The 17,022-nt window shown below is 34.3% G+C and overlaps 1 protein-coding gene across 3 annotated transcripts in view; it reads left to right on the top strand.

Moving 5' to 3' along the window:
* The window catches only part of SPATA17 (spermatogenesis associated 17), an 87,464-nt gene that overhangs the window by 19,048 nt on the left and 51,394 nt on the right, over positions 1-17,022 (top strand). For all 3 annotated transcript variants that reach the window (XM_063330971.1, XM_063330970.1, XM_063330968.1), the window contains one exon: positions 14,642-14,765. In XM_063330971.1, coding sequence (XP_063187041.1) covers positions 14,642-14,765 — 124 coding nt within the window. The remainder of the gene's footprint in view (positions 1-14,641; positions 14,766-17,022) is intronic.

The raw sequence follows: 17,022 nt of genomic DNA, 5'->3' as shown, positions 1-17,022 counted from the left end.
AACAAAGTTTATTTCCTTCTCTCTCCTCCTTCACCCTCTTTTTTTTTTTTAAATAAAAGACACTTCCCTTGCTAAGGAGTTTTCTCAACCAGTAGCCACATCTTTACCATTCAGCTTTAATACAAGCCGTCCTTATTTAATAGCTGCCCTCATTTAGTAGCCAGACCTTTATCATTTGTCTTTACTGTGAAAACCCCAGGAGAAAGTAAACTTAATAGAAGCTGCCCCAGTTTAAAGCCATAGAGGGATGTAATTAAGTTTAACAGAAATTGATTTAACAGAAATTGACCTAAAATATAATTAAATAATAATAGTCATATTATGTGTGAGTTTGCGCTCACTTAACAGACTGCTTATCCTAACTTAAGGCACTGTTTTTGTATGAACTGAAGATAACTGTCAGCTTTGGGTCCCAGTCTGAAGAGTGGGTGGGTTTTCCTCCAGTGTTCCCATTACTTCCCACTGCTACAGAACCAATTGTGCGATGGCTGATGATGTCCTCAGTAGAGTCGCTAGTAGTTGAGTTGAGAAGTGATTTGAAGAATCCCTGGACGGATGGCAAAAGAATGAATTTGAACCCTGAACTCTGTCTACATAAGGTCATACTCAGATTTTTCTTGACATTTGTACAGTTTAGCTTCAGTGTAATGATGAAATTAGTTCATTGGTCCCGAATTCTGTTTTTCCTAAAAGATTTCGGAAGTTCTAAACCAACCAGGTAGGAAACATGTTCTTAAATATTTATTTCCCAAAATATTACTATTTAGATTTTAGTAGTAAGTCTTCATCTATTTATTTATTTAAATACTAATGCATACTGTATTCTGTCTGAATATGGATTAGTTGGGTTGCATATATAAATGCATGCATTAAAATCAATTCCATTACTTCTCGGTGAAGCTAGTGTATTTAATTTTAAGAGAAGATACCTTGTTTCCAAACATTCTTAAAGCTGCATTTAACATCTCTAAGAGCTGGCAAAATGGTTACAAGGTGAAATATGCCAAAAGCAATTAGCATAGGCTATAACTCCGTATGATGCATTAGAATTTTGTTTTATGTGAAACAGTTTCCAATCTATGATAAGCAAATGGACATCACTTCACATAAATTAGCGTGCTGGTGCCATTATATCAGAAGAATTTATGGATGATGTCAGTTGCCCAATTGAGTGATTAACTTGCAGTTTTTGACTAAGGTTATCTACACACTGGCCTTTAAACTACAGCAAAGCAACTTTGCTATATGTCAGGTGTGCAACTAGAGATAAGGTTTTGGGATGTAGTGCTCCATTTACTGATGAATGGCACCATTTGAATTTTTCCCTAGGCCCAGAACTCAGTAAGACAGTCATATCAGAAAACTAACAAAGCACTGGCAAAGTACTGGCATTGAGGCTCTTGCGTAATCAAGGAAGGTAGTTTAGCTTTCTTGGCGATTGAATAAACCGTGTCTTAAAGGTAGCAAACTAAGACCTGAGTCTAGCTTTAGCAAGCATCATAGTGTGCGTAAACACTTTTATGATTATAAATTGTGAACTTCACACATTTAGAGGATTGACACCAAATTCTTTCCATTGTTGTTTGCCTTAGTAGTGAAAAAGCCTTGAGAGTAGCCCTGAAGAGTGTGACTTTCATCCAAGTTTGACTAGCTCTTCTATCAGCAGATTTAGTATCACAGTCATCGTAAAGCTTTTCGGTGTTCAAGAAATGCCAGGGAAACAGAAAATGCAAAGTGATAAAAATCATTTCCTTGGCAATATGTATATTCACAAATCCTTTATGCAGTCTGATTTTTTATAATCTTAATGAAGAGCAAGATACAGTAGTGTTACATGTTGCTGGTGATATAATCCAGTGTTTAGCTTTTCTGCAAATATGCCTGAGCATGTAGTACTGAAAAGAGTAAGAGTATCTAGCTTATTCTTGATTACTATAGCATTACTGAGGTCTGTTTACTTTTAACATGACAAGTACTTTGCTTCTTAAAACTTTTGAGGTATTGCTGTCTTCCATGAAGTGGGCTTGAAATAAATAATCTGTTGTCATAATAATATGAGCAGAACTTACTCAGCTTCCATCTGTCTGTTCCTTTCTGATAAAGATAAGTCCAGGTGCTGGCCATTTTCTCAAGTGTCAAAGTATTTTGAAGAATGTATATATTGTCTTATAATTCAATTAAAATGTTCCTCCTCATTGACTGCAGAAGCAATTGATTCTGTAGTCTATTTTCAATTAGTGTCAAAGCCTTTCAGACAGCTCCTTGGAATTCTTGCCACAATAAAAACCTCATTTTTGTAATGTTGTCTTTCACTTGATATTTAATTAACTAATTTATCTTCAAGCCGTCTTCTTTTCCTTGTCTTCAAAGATATCTAGAGGAAAGACATTATGCTTTTTAACTTATTTACCTGTACTTAGAATTTTCTGCATGTAAACTTACCCGGTCAGCTTTCTTTGGGAGCCATAGAAATAGAGACAAGTGCCAATTATGCTTTCTTGTATTTAAATATTAATTTTGAGTGCTATGGCACATAATTTGAGACATCTAAGTCTTTTCCAGAGGATGTTAGGTATAACTGCTAGATCTTGTAGGAAACTTAGGATGGTAATCCATTGAGGATCCCAGCTACTTCCATAGAGCTTCCATAGCTACAAACCTGATGCTAGGATGAATAAGAGAAAAAAATGAGTTACTTGATTCTTCTCTGTGATTTGACCCAGTTTCCATTGAACAATATTAAGATGGTGATATTAACTTAAGTGGGAGTTAGACCAGAGAAAAGCTTTAAAATTATACGTTTTAAAGAGACTCACATCTGGTTAAAACATTCTTTACAGCCATGTATTTTGTGATGGTTGTTCCTTCTGAAACATGTTGTCCATAAATCCAGCTTTCTTCACAGATTATGAGCATAAAAACCTTCTTTGAGAAGTCAGTCCATTTTTAGGTCTTCTCTTTGCCTACCTTTATACATATTAACACAGTTTAATTTACATATATACTTTCATACAGCATATCTGCTTATATACCTACAGGCTTTTAATGACACATTTTGCAAAACAGGACAATTTAGAGAGATTTCTTGTCTTTCTAGTTTGAGTGTGAAATTGAAATGAACTGGCTAAAGCTATAAAGCAGGCAATACCGTGTTTTAACTCCATAGGAAAGCACTTTCTGAATGCAGTGAGGTTAAGGTAGGAACCCTTGTGATTACACAGTAAGCTGAATTTCCATTGCAGATTCAGCTAGACATACCTCATGTGCCTTATTCTATTCATGTCTCTCTTGAGCAAGTAGTAAAAGCAGTCTTACCATGTTTTTAGCTAGGTCTGTGTAATATAGATCAAGTTTTGCACATAAACATGAACATAAGTAACACGAGTAACTGGTTATATTGTAGTCTTCAAAAATATGAAGGCTGTATTTTCTCTTGTATTTTTGTATAGCGCTAAACACACCGTTAGGAATAACATTAAGCCTTATTTCCCTTGCATCCAAAGGAAAATTTTTAATCTGAGTGTGTAGAAAGAAATTTGAGATCCTTGCAGTCACTCATTGGACCAAATAGTGTGTGGTGTAGCTGATTACTTTTGGTGAAGGTAGAATAAAACAGATGTGACAACACAGCATTGTAGAATAACAATAGTTTTATACCTGTGAGCTTTGAAGGCACTGTGGTGTTGGGATAGAATTTTTATTTTGAAATAGGTGTCTTAGAATTACTGACAGCTCATAACACATTTTCTGCCGACAAAGACTGACTAATGTTAGCATTTTATATTGTCTTATATAGACAGACTTCACAGCCTTATATTTTGCCTGAAGTAGGCTCTTTACTGTAAAATAAGTAGAAAAGGGGAAGAGGTACAGTTTCATTAAGCTCTAACATATCATTGACTGTCAGGTAGGTCTTGTTATGCTGTCCATCCTCATTTAACTATCCCACAAGATCTCTTAATGAAGTTAAGCCCCAAGTTCACTCCAGTAATTCTGTGGCAAGAGTTTGTGCAATGTAACAATTCATCACTTGTCAGGAAGGCACTTTTAGTTTATACATTTAATAAGGGCATCCTCTAGCTTGGTTAATTAGAAGTGAACAGTTTGCATATTTACTAAATGCGGAGTGTCATTGCCACCACGGCCTATTGCCTACATGAATTATTTCTCTATCTGCAATAAACAGCTGGGTAATTATTACTGCCATAATCAGATAAATTCCCTCTGTAAGGCTTTTCTTACATGGCAATTCTTTGAACTCATCCAAAGCTGAACAAAATTTATGAACTCCAGCAGCTAGGCCACTTTTTCATACTGTAGTGTCCCTGTTCCCTATTTCAAGGACATGTAGAGTATCATAAATATTGTGTAAATTAGGAGGATAAATATGATTACCTAAAGATTACATATTAATAAACTTGATTTTCAAAATATAATTTTCAGGTTGTAACTGATTAAATTATAGCAGTTCTGGTTTTATCTAATTGTGGAGATATGACAGGCCATCTATATACAGGCTATACTCGGTTATCAGGGAAGAGCTTTACTGCTTGAAGACTGAAGACTCATGAAAAAGTACATACATATTTTTCATGTGCTGTTTGTAGAACTAGTCATTTCAGCTGTTTAGGTCATTAGAAGTATGACAAATTTTATGTGCCATTTACTGAACTTACTTAAAGCAGTTCTTTTGTCATTAAAACAAGGTGATGGTTCTTTTTGGTGTGTAACTTCCAGTTTAATAACGAAGCATAAAATTTAAATGTATGAATTTATGTGTTACATTAGAAAATCAGATATTTCTTTTATTTGTAGAAGCCATTTGTGTACAAACATTTATGTAACTAAGCTTGCTCTCTGCTATCCAACAGATATGTCAGTGAATACTTAATTTACATATATAGCTTTCTTTGAATGTGCTGGAATGTAGCTTATTTTTGAGTTCTCCAAAGAAACAAAAGAAAATCAAAAGACATCAGTGTCAATTTATTTTTTAATTAATGCACGAAAGTCTGTTTGATTTAACACCACACTTTCTTTTATCATAATGTAAGATAGTGTGTCTGAGGGCAACTAGAAAATTGATCATACTTTGTAACTCCTTATTAAATAAATAGTATACCTCACAATTTAACAAAATACTCAGAGATAGCAGGAATTTCAAGGAAGACCAAATTAAGTAGAGTGTCCTTTGGCACTGCCTTACCCAATGGAAGGCTTTTGAAGTTAGACTGCCTTTCTCATTTCCCATTTATGTGGGAGAAATAGAGACTACAATGGTCATGGCCTTTAAAAAGAGCCAAACCACAGTTGTGTTTTGTTATTAGCAGTGTGGTATCTATGCACTGAATTTTTGCAATTTCATGATCTGATTTTTGACTGAGGATGTGAAGGCTTATTGATCTTTCTTTGACATTTCAGGTTTTTTTATGGTGGAAAATTATGGTCCCTTCCTTTATATTGGTATATCCTATCCCATGAAGTATCATAGAATTGCATGAGATGCAAAGCAGTATACAGCCTCTCTTAATCACCTTTTTTGTTGTTTTAAAAGAAAAATGTCCAAAATAAAAAAAAAAACTTAAAAAAAACCCTATTTTTTATTAGTTAATTATTTTGGAGTTTTCCAGATCATTGAAAATAGACTCTTCTGTTATCTAAGAGCAGTTGGTTCTCTTAAGTACACACTCAAAGGAAATGGAAAAACTAATTGTCTTCTATTTTTACAGTCTAGAATAGTAATGAGGAGTAATAAAAAAGTGGAAATATTTTTTGTTGTAGTGATGCTCAAAATAATGTTATTTTGAATCAGATGATCTAGTGTGACTTCAGATCTATCACCAATACCACATCTATCAATAACAAATTTATAACAATATCTATAAAAAGCCCTCTAAGTTCTCGCTGAGCAATGATTTAAGAGCATCAAAAAATAGAAAATGCCCTTTTTATTCTACTCCAGGAGTTAATTACCTTTGGTGTTCAAAGTATGTCCCATACTTCCCTATTGAAATAGTTTCATTTTATCTTTGAACCATTGCTTCTTATTATATCCTTCTCTACTAGACTGAAAACTCCTTTAATATTCACAATCCATACATTAATCTAGCCATCTTTTTGCTAAACGTAAACAATGGAGGTCATTGCAAGATGTTATCTCTCTGCTTAAAATAATTTTTGTGGCCATTTTGGACACACTTCCAAACATCCTTTAAAATACTATCAGCATCAGAACTCAGCACAGTTATGGTGCACAAGAAGTTAAAAAAAATATATTTTTTTTTATGATGTATTGTCAGCTTGTGCATTGATTGATGTACCTTTTTATTACAGTATCAAAAAAAGAGCTTCACCTCTATTAATGCTACCCTTTAAAAGCCATAGTTCCTCATACTGTGAGCATGATTTTTTAAGCTGTGCAAAACTTTTACGTATTATTATCCCCCTTTCAAATTCTTCAGACTCTTCACCTTGTAGGGATAATTACATGAATCCATTAAGTTGTTTATCCTTGACGGTGAAACTAAATCCCAGTGTTTTACCTTGAACAACTTAGTTCCTACTTCACACCAAATCAACAAGACACAGTATTTAAAAAAAGCAATATTTTCCACCTCTTTTCTCCAAAATTCTCCAACGTTCTTTTCTTGTCTGATTAACTAGCTGATTGCAAAATGTTTACAGCTTCATCTAGCAGACTAATTTGATCTTTCAGCTGCATGGCACCCAAAAAGCACTCATTAGCCTCTTTGTATTTGGTGGTGGGAGGCCTCACCACCATCTAGCATTGTGCTTAGAAACTCAAGAAGGGATCTAGTACTCAGATCAGAAAATTATGTGCTCAGGTATAGACAATAGAACCTAATGTTGGATGTACTTTTTAGGTATTTATATTTGGATGCCTAAATACATAATTAAATGTAGTCTGGTTTATATGGTAGAACACAAATTTCAGAGAATAGACTTTAATTCTGAGTGTAATTTCTTGCATGCCATACTGAAAATGCCTGATTTTTTGGATGTTGATTACTTCAGAGTTTTCAAGACAATAAGAGATAAGGTTTCCTAGCACTTCTGAAAATTGGGATCTAGTTGATAATTTCAGTTTGATAATTAGCCACTGCTGTGAAATCACATGCTTACAAGTAGTGCTGCAGTATTTAAAAATGTGTCAGATCTCTCCCAAAATAATTCCATTTGCTATATAAAAAATACACTAATTTGCTGTGTCTTTCATAATGTTCTATGCTTCATTAAAAATGACATCATAGGTGCTTAAGTGGTAACACCATTCCATGAATATGGAATTTGAGAAAACCATCAGGTACCATGAAAATCACTATGAAGTTGTGAGATCTGGCATTACTGCTCTACTATACAGAATGCAGCAATACATAAAAGCTCTCCCTGCCTTGCCACTATAAAACCTCTTTAATGTGAACAAAGTGTACTATTTTATTTGGAAACATATGCAGACTTTTATATGAAAGTAAGTGAAAAATGTGAGTCAGGCAGTAGACCTCAGTCAAATCGTTTCATAATTCCTTGAGAAAGAAAATCAACTTAGCTGATGCCCTTTAGAAGTTATAATGTCATGTTTGCTTTCTAAATCACATAATGTTGAATATTGTAAATGTTGCCAAGTACCGTATATTAAAGTAAAAGGAATACAGATATGTCTACGTTGTCCTGCACTGCAGCAGAGAGATAACAGCTTAAATGAGTTCGTTCTAGTACTGGGAGCAGCTTAACTGTGGCAAAACATAGCAGTGTGCTTTCCTATAGTTATTACTGCGCAGATGGTAGCATATATAGTCTGCTGGGAATTGCAGTGCCAAAAGATAACAGATACTTTCACATCACATTCACGAGAAAACTTTCAATGGTATTTGGCTGTGGTTAGACATCCTCTTTTATATCTTGCTGAAAAAATTAAGAACATGCCTTCTCTCTTAGCAGCTTAGCTCTGACACTGTGCTAGAAATGACCACTGCTGCTAAGCTGCTATCAGAATAATTTGTTAGGGTTCTGTTATCCGTTCTGGGCCAGATCAGCTTTGTTACCCCCAAATACTATTTTCACTGTTTAAGCTAATCAATCAGGCTGATTTTCCATGAAGGGGTCAACAGCAAACAGATGTGGAGTGAAAATATTTTCCCTGCTATGGTTAGCTATATTAGTATAGACCTGAGAGTTAATAAAGTTGAACCAATATACTTGGATCCGGTTCCTCAGCCAACAGAAGGTTCATTGTTGTAGTTACTCTTATGCTATATCCATAACGTGTGGGTTCTAAAGTTTAATTAAACCAAATATTTAAGGTAACAAAACACCATCGTTTAATTCAGACCTTTTACAAAATTAATTTTAACTTCACAGCATTTTGTGCTGCCAATAGTATGAAGTAAATTCAGCTTAAAGATTTGTATACACAAGGGAAAAGCATTTGGACCAATGCATGTTTTGAGAAAATGGAATAATTTGAAAAGATGGTATATTAACAAAAAAGTAAGTTTTAAATGGCTGTGAGGAAAAATTCTGTCTGAGTTGTTATTGAAACCTTAATTAGAAGATCCTGTATAATGGCTTAGGGAAAATACTCCCTTTTTAGTTATAAACTGGTTCTGCAATCAGTATTTTGAAAAGCTGTTGCACTCTTGAGTAACTGCGCAGCAGTGGAAATTGGAAGGATAAGAAGGATACATCAGTCTGTTCTTTCCTATCGTCTGGTACATGCTGTGTCCTGATCTCCTGATCTGCACAAGGTATTCATTCACTGTATGCCCTTCGCTGCTATGTTCATCGCATTTCCTACATAGTGTATCGATCACATTGTGGACCTTGACAGTCGAACTGGTATGTCACGTAGTTCCATTGGCAGCGTACACTACGTGATTAAGGAAAGATGGGCAGAGTATGTTCCACTATGCACAAAGTATAATGGGATTTTAAGTTCTTTCTGTAAAATTAATAATAATAGAAACTATAGGGTGGTTTTGCATGCCTACGCTTTAGCTTTATTTAGTTTAAATTTTTCATCCTAAGGAGTCATATTAGTTTCCTGTTCACTGCACTGCAATGACAGAGCAGTACCATTCCTCCAGATTTTCAAGACAGTGTCCTGATTAATTTGTTGAATGGATTGATGTAAACATTCACATTTAAAATTAGTAAGAATTTTGGACATCCATTTGTGGTAGGTCTCCAAGGCAGTAAGATACCTCATACCACTAATAACTGACTGCCTCTTTGAGCATCACTGCAACTTGACATCAAATATTTTGGTCAAGCAGTTCTGTCAGGATACACACCAGAGTATACATCGTAGTACAAAGGAGTAAGGGCGTTACAGAGCTGCTGTATTCTGCTCAGTAAATCTGAAAACGTTCATTCAAAAAATGGGAAAAGGGTTGAGGATCAAGCTATCTGAAGATGCATAGCTAACATAAGTATGTAGTTTGTGTATTCTGTTAAAACTTTGCCTTTAAAGTACAGAGCTCTCTAAACTATTTTTACATCCTAGGTTAGCCTATACGTATATTTCATTTTTTCCCAAATATAATAGATTAAGTCAAATGATATTATGATGGCAGGTCATATTCCATTCTCGCCTACACCAATGTAATGTGAAATCAAGTGGCACGCAGTGGTGTACCAAAAGTATTGTCCCACTAATTTCATTTTCACTTCCATATTCTGTATTTGAGCAGGGAGGATGATATATAGTCAGAAAGGTGAAATTGATTTATGTTATCTCCTTTCATGCTAAGGTTGCCTACTGCCTATGTTGCAGGAATTTTATGATTTGGGGTCCAAACTGCTTAAAATCATAACAACTTCATAGTCTTTCTGGGTACTCCAGGCAACTATACTAATTATTGATTTCCTCAGATGCCCTTTACTTTAGTTAATATTATAATTTTATGGTTATCTGGTCCAAGGACCACAGAATGCCAGTGAAAATGCAAAGAGAATGCCATAGTTTGATAAAGTTCAATAAATGTAAGTCAGTGTGAATTTGTAAAATGATGCAGTTCTGTGCAGAATTATTAAAGTCTGTATATTGCTGAAATCATCACTTGAAGACCTTTCCAAAAGTGCCAGGAACAATATTATATATGTATTTTTAACCTTTATACAGACAGCAGGAGCACTGTCAACTGAATTTGCATCTCATAGCTGGAACCAACACCACTGCCTACTGCATAATGAGGTATCAGAATAACAATAAGTTACCTTGTCATATGAAAATGTTGTATTTTCAAACTATATAAAGCAAATAATTTTATCATTAAGAAATAATAGCTACTTCACAGATTTTTTACACAAGATCATTTTTAATTGTGGGCTTTGAGCACATACATTGATAATCCTGTGCCTATTTTCAGTTACATGAAGAATTCCCTATGACAAGGAAAACACACTTTATGTTACCCAGTGTATTCCCTTTTTTAACAAAAGGATGCAGCCTAAACTTGTGCTAATAAAAATTTATATTCTTCTGATTTTTTGAACAATTTTCAGATCATTGCAAGACACTACATTTGTCAAAACTTACACATATTTCGTCTACAAAGATATTCCACAAAAATCTGTATGGGAGAAACTCTGATTGGACTAAGTTTATATGGGAAGCCAAGTTTGTAGGAAGATGCAGTAGATGCTGTTAATATAGTGAGATAGGCTCTAAGATAATGAAAAGATGATGTGCTAAAAAAAATATGCATTTTTTTCAGTTATAACAGTTTAATAAGCAGTATTATTCCAACTATGAGCCATGCAACAGACAGATCATTTATAAAAATAGAACAAGACTATTAATTAACCTAAAACATGTTTTGCATCTTCAGAACTCTTTTTCTCCCAAAAAACTTGGTGAAGCTTTAGAAACACAAGCCAAACAATTTGCCCATATTCAATTCTCCCACTCACACTGAACCATGAAAGGTTCATCCTGAAGAAGATTTGGTCCAGAATCCACAGAGTATCATGCATCATAGCTAGTAGTCATAATATCATATAGTCCCAAGAAAAGATTGCTTTCTATTGCTCAATGAACCTAAGATATGTATGAGCAAAGCAAAGGCTGGCAGTAAGTGTAAGGGTTTAATCCAAAGATCATATAATTTCAACAAATTTTCAATTGACTTTAATGGAATTTGGATTTACTTTCTCCGGGAAGGCATACATGTAGAAGGTCACAAGCATGAAACTTCTCAATAAACACATTTACATGTAAGCCATCTGAAAGTCTAACTCTATTTGGAAGTCTAAGTTTATGTCTTTAGTATCACTTATGCTTATACGCATTTTTCTGTATAGTAACAGTGAAACCCTCTGCACAGTGTGTAACATGTTAGTATTAATCTGCTAATGTGTGAAATAGTATATTCATATCCAACTACTTTGAGATTCTCTGCTTTTGTTGCTCCTATTCAAATTATTAAAAGTACGGTAAAAGAGATGAAAGTTTCAGGTTCAAGTAGCTTTTGAATAAAATCTATGTTTATGCTAAAACATCTATGCTTTCCAGTCAAGAAATGTTTCGGCTACTACATACTCCTTATTTTGTACTGCCTCTCAGGAGAGAACAATCTTGGGAGCTGTTATCCCTGAGACAGAATTGTCTGCGTGTTCTGTGCAACTGTACAGCGCAGTATAATGCATGGCAGAAATATTTTAGCTCAACTGACAAAGTGTATAGGCTGCAAAAGTATGTTGAAGATTATTTGTAACTGCTTAAAAAACCCTCAGACTTTTAAACAACATTAGTGAGGACATGATGATCAGGAAGGATCATGATAATTTGGATGATAGTACTTTCTAAAAAGATCATGAATTACATTGAACTTCGACAAGTATTTTAGACTTAATTTCTGAAAATAATTACTATTATTCATTCATTCAAAGTAACCTGGTAAATTCAGATTAATGACAATAGGAAACATTTTGCATCCCATTATCATTACATCTGTAATACAAATTTATATTTTTATCATTATTCGGTATTTTTCATCACCAGTTGTGTTCTAAATAACAAAGTTTCCATATCCATGAAGAAGTACTTATATACTTATATACGTGAGTATATATAAACTATAGTAATATGTTGATAGACATTTCATCAGTTATAGATAGCGGTACTAAAGCTGAATAGTGGACTATAATCAAAAAGGAAAAAGAAATAGTATTAAATATGTAAAACATTGATCATACACTCTGATATTGAAGGTAAAGTGGCACAAAATAAAAGAACAAAGCTGATACTATATGCATTGTCTATTTATTCATTTGTTTATGATTGATGGATATAGAACAAAGAATTTCCAAGTAAAAATGCTTATGTGCCTACACGCAGGGACTCTGAAATCTGTACCTTAAGGACAAAGAAAGGTCGCCAATCTCTCCAACTCCTAGTTCTTTGTCAAAAATGGACACAGTTAATGAGGTTTGTTTGGTACAGCACAAATTCTCAGACACAGATAGAGATCCTTTCAATGGAAACAAATTTGTTTGGCTTTACCAGGTTACTTAGCGATTAATAATAGCCTTGAGATGCAGGTCAGAAAGGTCGTCGTCCCTGCTTGCCAACACAATCTAAAATGTGCAGCTAGTCCAGCTCTGCAGGCTTTGAGGCCCCGAAACGCTATGCATAAAGTAAAACAGGCTATTTTCCAACTTCTTTTTTCATATTAATAAGCAATTTTCAAGAGAAGTGTGGCAAAATGGGGGCCATGCCACTCTAAGTAATTCATTTATTTTGCAATTTAATCTTATGTTGGAAAAAAATTACACTGCTGCAAAAGCATAGCATGGTGATTTTTAAACGTCAGTGTGCTTCATAAGTAACCTTGTATGAAATATTGTATTAGCAGCCTTAAACAGTAAACTGCAACAAAAAATATTTCCAGAGATTGGAACAGACCTATACATCTTTTCCAATCTTTAATTTATTTCCTTTTCATTCTATTTTTTTCTTTTACATTTGAAAAAAAATTATTTAATTACTTAATATTTTATTTATTTTAGTTGATAAAAACTTGAAAGGTTGCATGAAACAAATAAAAATTCTACGTTGCAACTTGTATTTAACAATGCGATTTCGTAGTGTTCATATTTATAAAGCAATTATTGCTCTTTCACATATTTTGATAAACTAATTTAACATTATGATAATTAAAATATTAAGAATAAGTCTAAGTCACAATCTTAAAAAAACTTTCAGGGCAATACGACTTTCCTATGGGATTATTCATATCAACAAACTTATTCATGAGCATTTGGACAGGATTTGGCCCTTGTCCTAGAGTGTCTTATTTGGTACTCATTGAAACAACTGAGACTATTAATGTGGACCTCTCTAAATAATTTGTTTTGCTGGAATATTTGAATTATCCAGACATGTGAATAGTGTATTTTTCTTTGCTTTTCATTTTATCATATACGCACATGCTTAAAAAAATAAAGACTAGAATTTACTCACTTAATTACCTTTTAAACAATCTAAATGCTTGACTGAATATGCTTGGTGTCTTTCGCACCCAGGTTAATTTGAACTAGCCATTTCTTAATAACAAAAATAAGAAATGTTAATCAAACTAACCTTTTTTAACTGGGTCAAAAAAAATTCCATACACATGCACTGTGCAAAATAGCACGGAATTTCATTTCTTATAGAGCATTAATTCATAGAATTAATTCACTCCACTGTTTACATAATTTATGGCAAGCCTGGGTCTATGAAAAAAAGCCATTGAGGAGAAAATCTATGCCCATTTTCTGTTAAAGTCTTCCTCTAAACATTCAGTTAAAATCATGAGTTTTCTCCATTCTTTGAGAACTGGTATTAAGTACAGTTCCTTATTTCTTTTACAATGAAAGAATTTTCTACGACCTATTGAATACACAGATCTACACATTCAGATGACACTGTGTGGTTGCAAACCTCTGTCATGCAGTGGCTCATGAGGCAGTTACGTTCCTGTTTTGTGTGGTGGCCTGTACCATTGCTATCAGACCAGAGTAGAAAGTGACCTGTGCAAGAAGCCTAACGCTTCTCTTAAGGACATTGCACGCATAAAAGGTTTACATCCAGTTCTCCTCTATGCCTACATTCTCAACCTTACAAAAGGCCCAAGGGTCTAGGAGTGAATGTCAACTCTTACCCTGTGTCTCCTATTCTCTCTTATTCCATTAGGTCTCCCCTGTTTGCAGATTAGGAGGAGGCCTTGCAAGGCACTAGCTGAAACACAAGTGAACACCTTGTATTTTGCAACCACTAAATTACAATAACTTCCACTTAGAGAAATTAAAACTAAAATGACTCTTAAAGACAAAGAAAGGACATCTATGAATGCTATTTTATCAAGCTATAAAAATACGTAGGTTGACGTATTCTAATATGAATGAACATACTATTCGTATTTTTTATCATTTTAATCCTGTTTCTTCACAGTCATATCCATGTAGAATCCTGCTGCTGTGGAACTGAATGAACTGTAATTTTGCTTTCCAGTGTTGTCAGTATACTGCTAATACATAATAGCAGAACACTGTGAAGCTATATAAGGGTTAAAGTAAAAAAAAAATTTAGCACATCTTTTATTGTTCTAATATAGTCAGCAGACTTATTTTATTACAGGAATGAACTCCAAGAGTACGCAGAAATGAAGGAAAAGGAGGAGAAAAGGAAAGACATAGAAAAGAAAGAAAAGGAAAAGAAATACCAAGCCCGAAAGATGCATTACCTCCTTAGCACTGAGAAGGTTGGTATACCTGTCCCTGACAGCTCATGCAAACCACTTGGGCCCCCAGCCTGACAGAGATAAACTATCAGGCTGAATGGGACATGACTTGTTGAAAAGATATCACAAAGACACTACTTCGAGTTCAATTTAGTGCTTTTCTATAGGCAAGAGCAGGTACCATGACTATTCTGTGACAGCAGCTTCATAGAGGCAGCATCAGCACTGCTGGCAGAAAGAGTCCAAGTCAGCAGTTTGATCTGCCACTGTGATAACACAACACGAAGGGCATAACCTCGCTTTAAAAACTCATTTTGACTGGCTTATTGTTGTGTTGTTGCACTTGTCAAGAACTAACAAGTTATTAAGCTGAGAAGGGATTTCTTTTTTTTTTTTTTCCCCCTTTTTTTTTTTAATTGAGCTAATGCTTGGATTTGTGCTGTGTTCTGCTTGGTTTGGGGATAGATTGCAAATGCAGGTTTTCAGCTAAAGCTTTTCCTAGAACTGCCCGAATCAGCTTATTTAGTGTGATTGTTCACATAGAAATGCCTCATAAATTTTAAATATTTACTGATTAATTTGTTTTGTATTGATAAAAGTGGTATATTTTTTCAAGGTTTCTAATGTAAGCTGCTTTACAGATGTGGCAGTATGACATATCTTGGCAGTAGATATATCTTATACAAAATTGATATGATTGGTAAAGCTTTTTTTAGTCGCCTTATGTGAACTTTTGTAAAAAAAAGGTTTTCTGTCCATAAATGTTTGGTGGCTCATTGTTCTTCATAAGACTAAACAATTAACATGCAATCAGGGTATGAACTAAGTGCTTGTTTTTTATAGGTGGTTAACTATGATCTGTGTGTACAAACTGTTAATCCATTAAACAGAAATAGTTTAATTCACTGGATATCAGTTATGAAATCTCAATTTATAAATCAAATTTATTTGCAAGAAAAAATAGCATAGTAAAATATTAGTAGAAAATAACACTAAAAGTTTTCTGAGTGGTGTTTAGACAAAGGAGCTAGTTAATAACTGAAATTAGCTCACAATAATTGATTTTCCAGATGTAAATCTAGAATATTAAGAATAATCTGCACAGTGTTTTTATACTGTTTGAAACTGTAGAAAATTGAGAATTCTTGTTTTGAATGGAACAATTTATGTAAACAAAGGCATAAACATTAATACAGAATCATAGAATAGTTTGGGTTGGAAGGCACTTTTAAAGGTCATCTAGTCCAACCACCCTGCAGTTTCTAATTTTACAGAATTAGAATTTAGGTAGCAGTGTTTTGCAGAGCAAAAATATTCTTGGTTTTGATTACTGAGGTGGTTTGCGAATTCTGGGACTCGGACCCCACAGATTTTTTCCTTTTATCACAGAACTGTGCTCCAAGAACCAGCTTCTTTTGCAGCTTGTATTTCAAAACACGAAGGAGAGTAAATCAATACAACACCTACAGACAACCTGAAAACCAGCAAAGCTATATATGAAGTAAACTATTTGTTGCAATCAAAGTCTGTATTCTACAACTGCACATGGTTATAGAATTTGATATCTTGCTAAGATACAGGGCAAATTATTTCAGTGCAGAATTTACTGGTTTGATGCTCTGCGTCTGAAATTTTACTCTTTATATGCCTGGTCTTCTAATCTGACTACATCTGTGTCTTGCTGTCTTCAAAGGATAATTAATCGTATTACTGAGCAAGGTCCATTCATATCACAGCAGAACGAGGCAGCAAAAGTCAACACTTTTAAATGATACAAGGAAAAAACATAATTTGTAAGCAGGGCACATAGGAAATGAAAAGAGGAGGTTGATGAACTGGACTTATTGTAGAGTCATGCATTAACTAAAGCCCAATAAGCTGCAGAGATGATCTGCTAAAATTAGCTACATTCTCCTCCCCTTCCTGGAATGCATAAGAAGGTGCAGTGATGGAGCTAAACCACCTTATGCATCAAGGCTGCAGATGTTCAGGCAGGTTATACAGGCAGCATTCCAAAATCTGTATTTGCAATAATTGTTTCAAATATATCCTATAGTTTTGAATAATTCTGTTTTACTCTAGGCAAAAAGGGTAAGAAAAGGGTGTTTACTTATTGACAGAAAGGCATTAAGGAGTTGTTGCCCCTCAGTTTTGGTAAAGAAAGGCATGTCAAGTTCCATTCTCCACTCTCCACAAGCTGAAGCCCAGAAACCCATCCCAGAAGTGTGTGTTACAGGTTAAACAGGGAGATGATCAAATATTGTAGCAATGCACAATG

This window comes from Chroicocephalus ridibundus, chromosome 3 (assembly GCF_963924245.1).
Source record: "Chroicocephalus ridibundus chromosome 3, bChrRid1.1, whole genome shotgun sequence".
In the NCBI taxonomy this organism is placed as follows: domain Eukaryota; kingdom Metazoa; phylum Chordata; class Aves; order Charadriiformes; family Laridae; genus Chroicocephalus; species Chroicocephalus ridibundus.
Note: the sequence above shows the minus strand (reverse complement) of the source record. Positions and strands in the feature narration are given on the sequence as shown.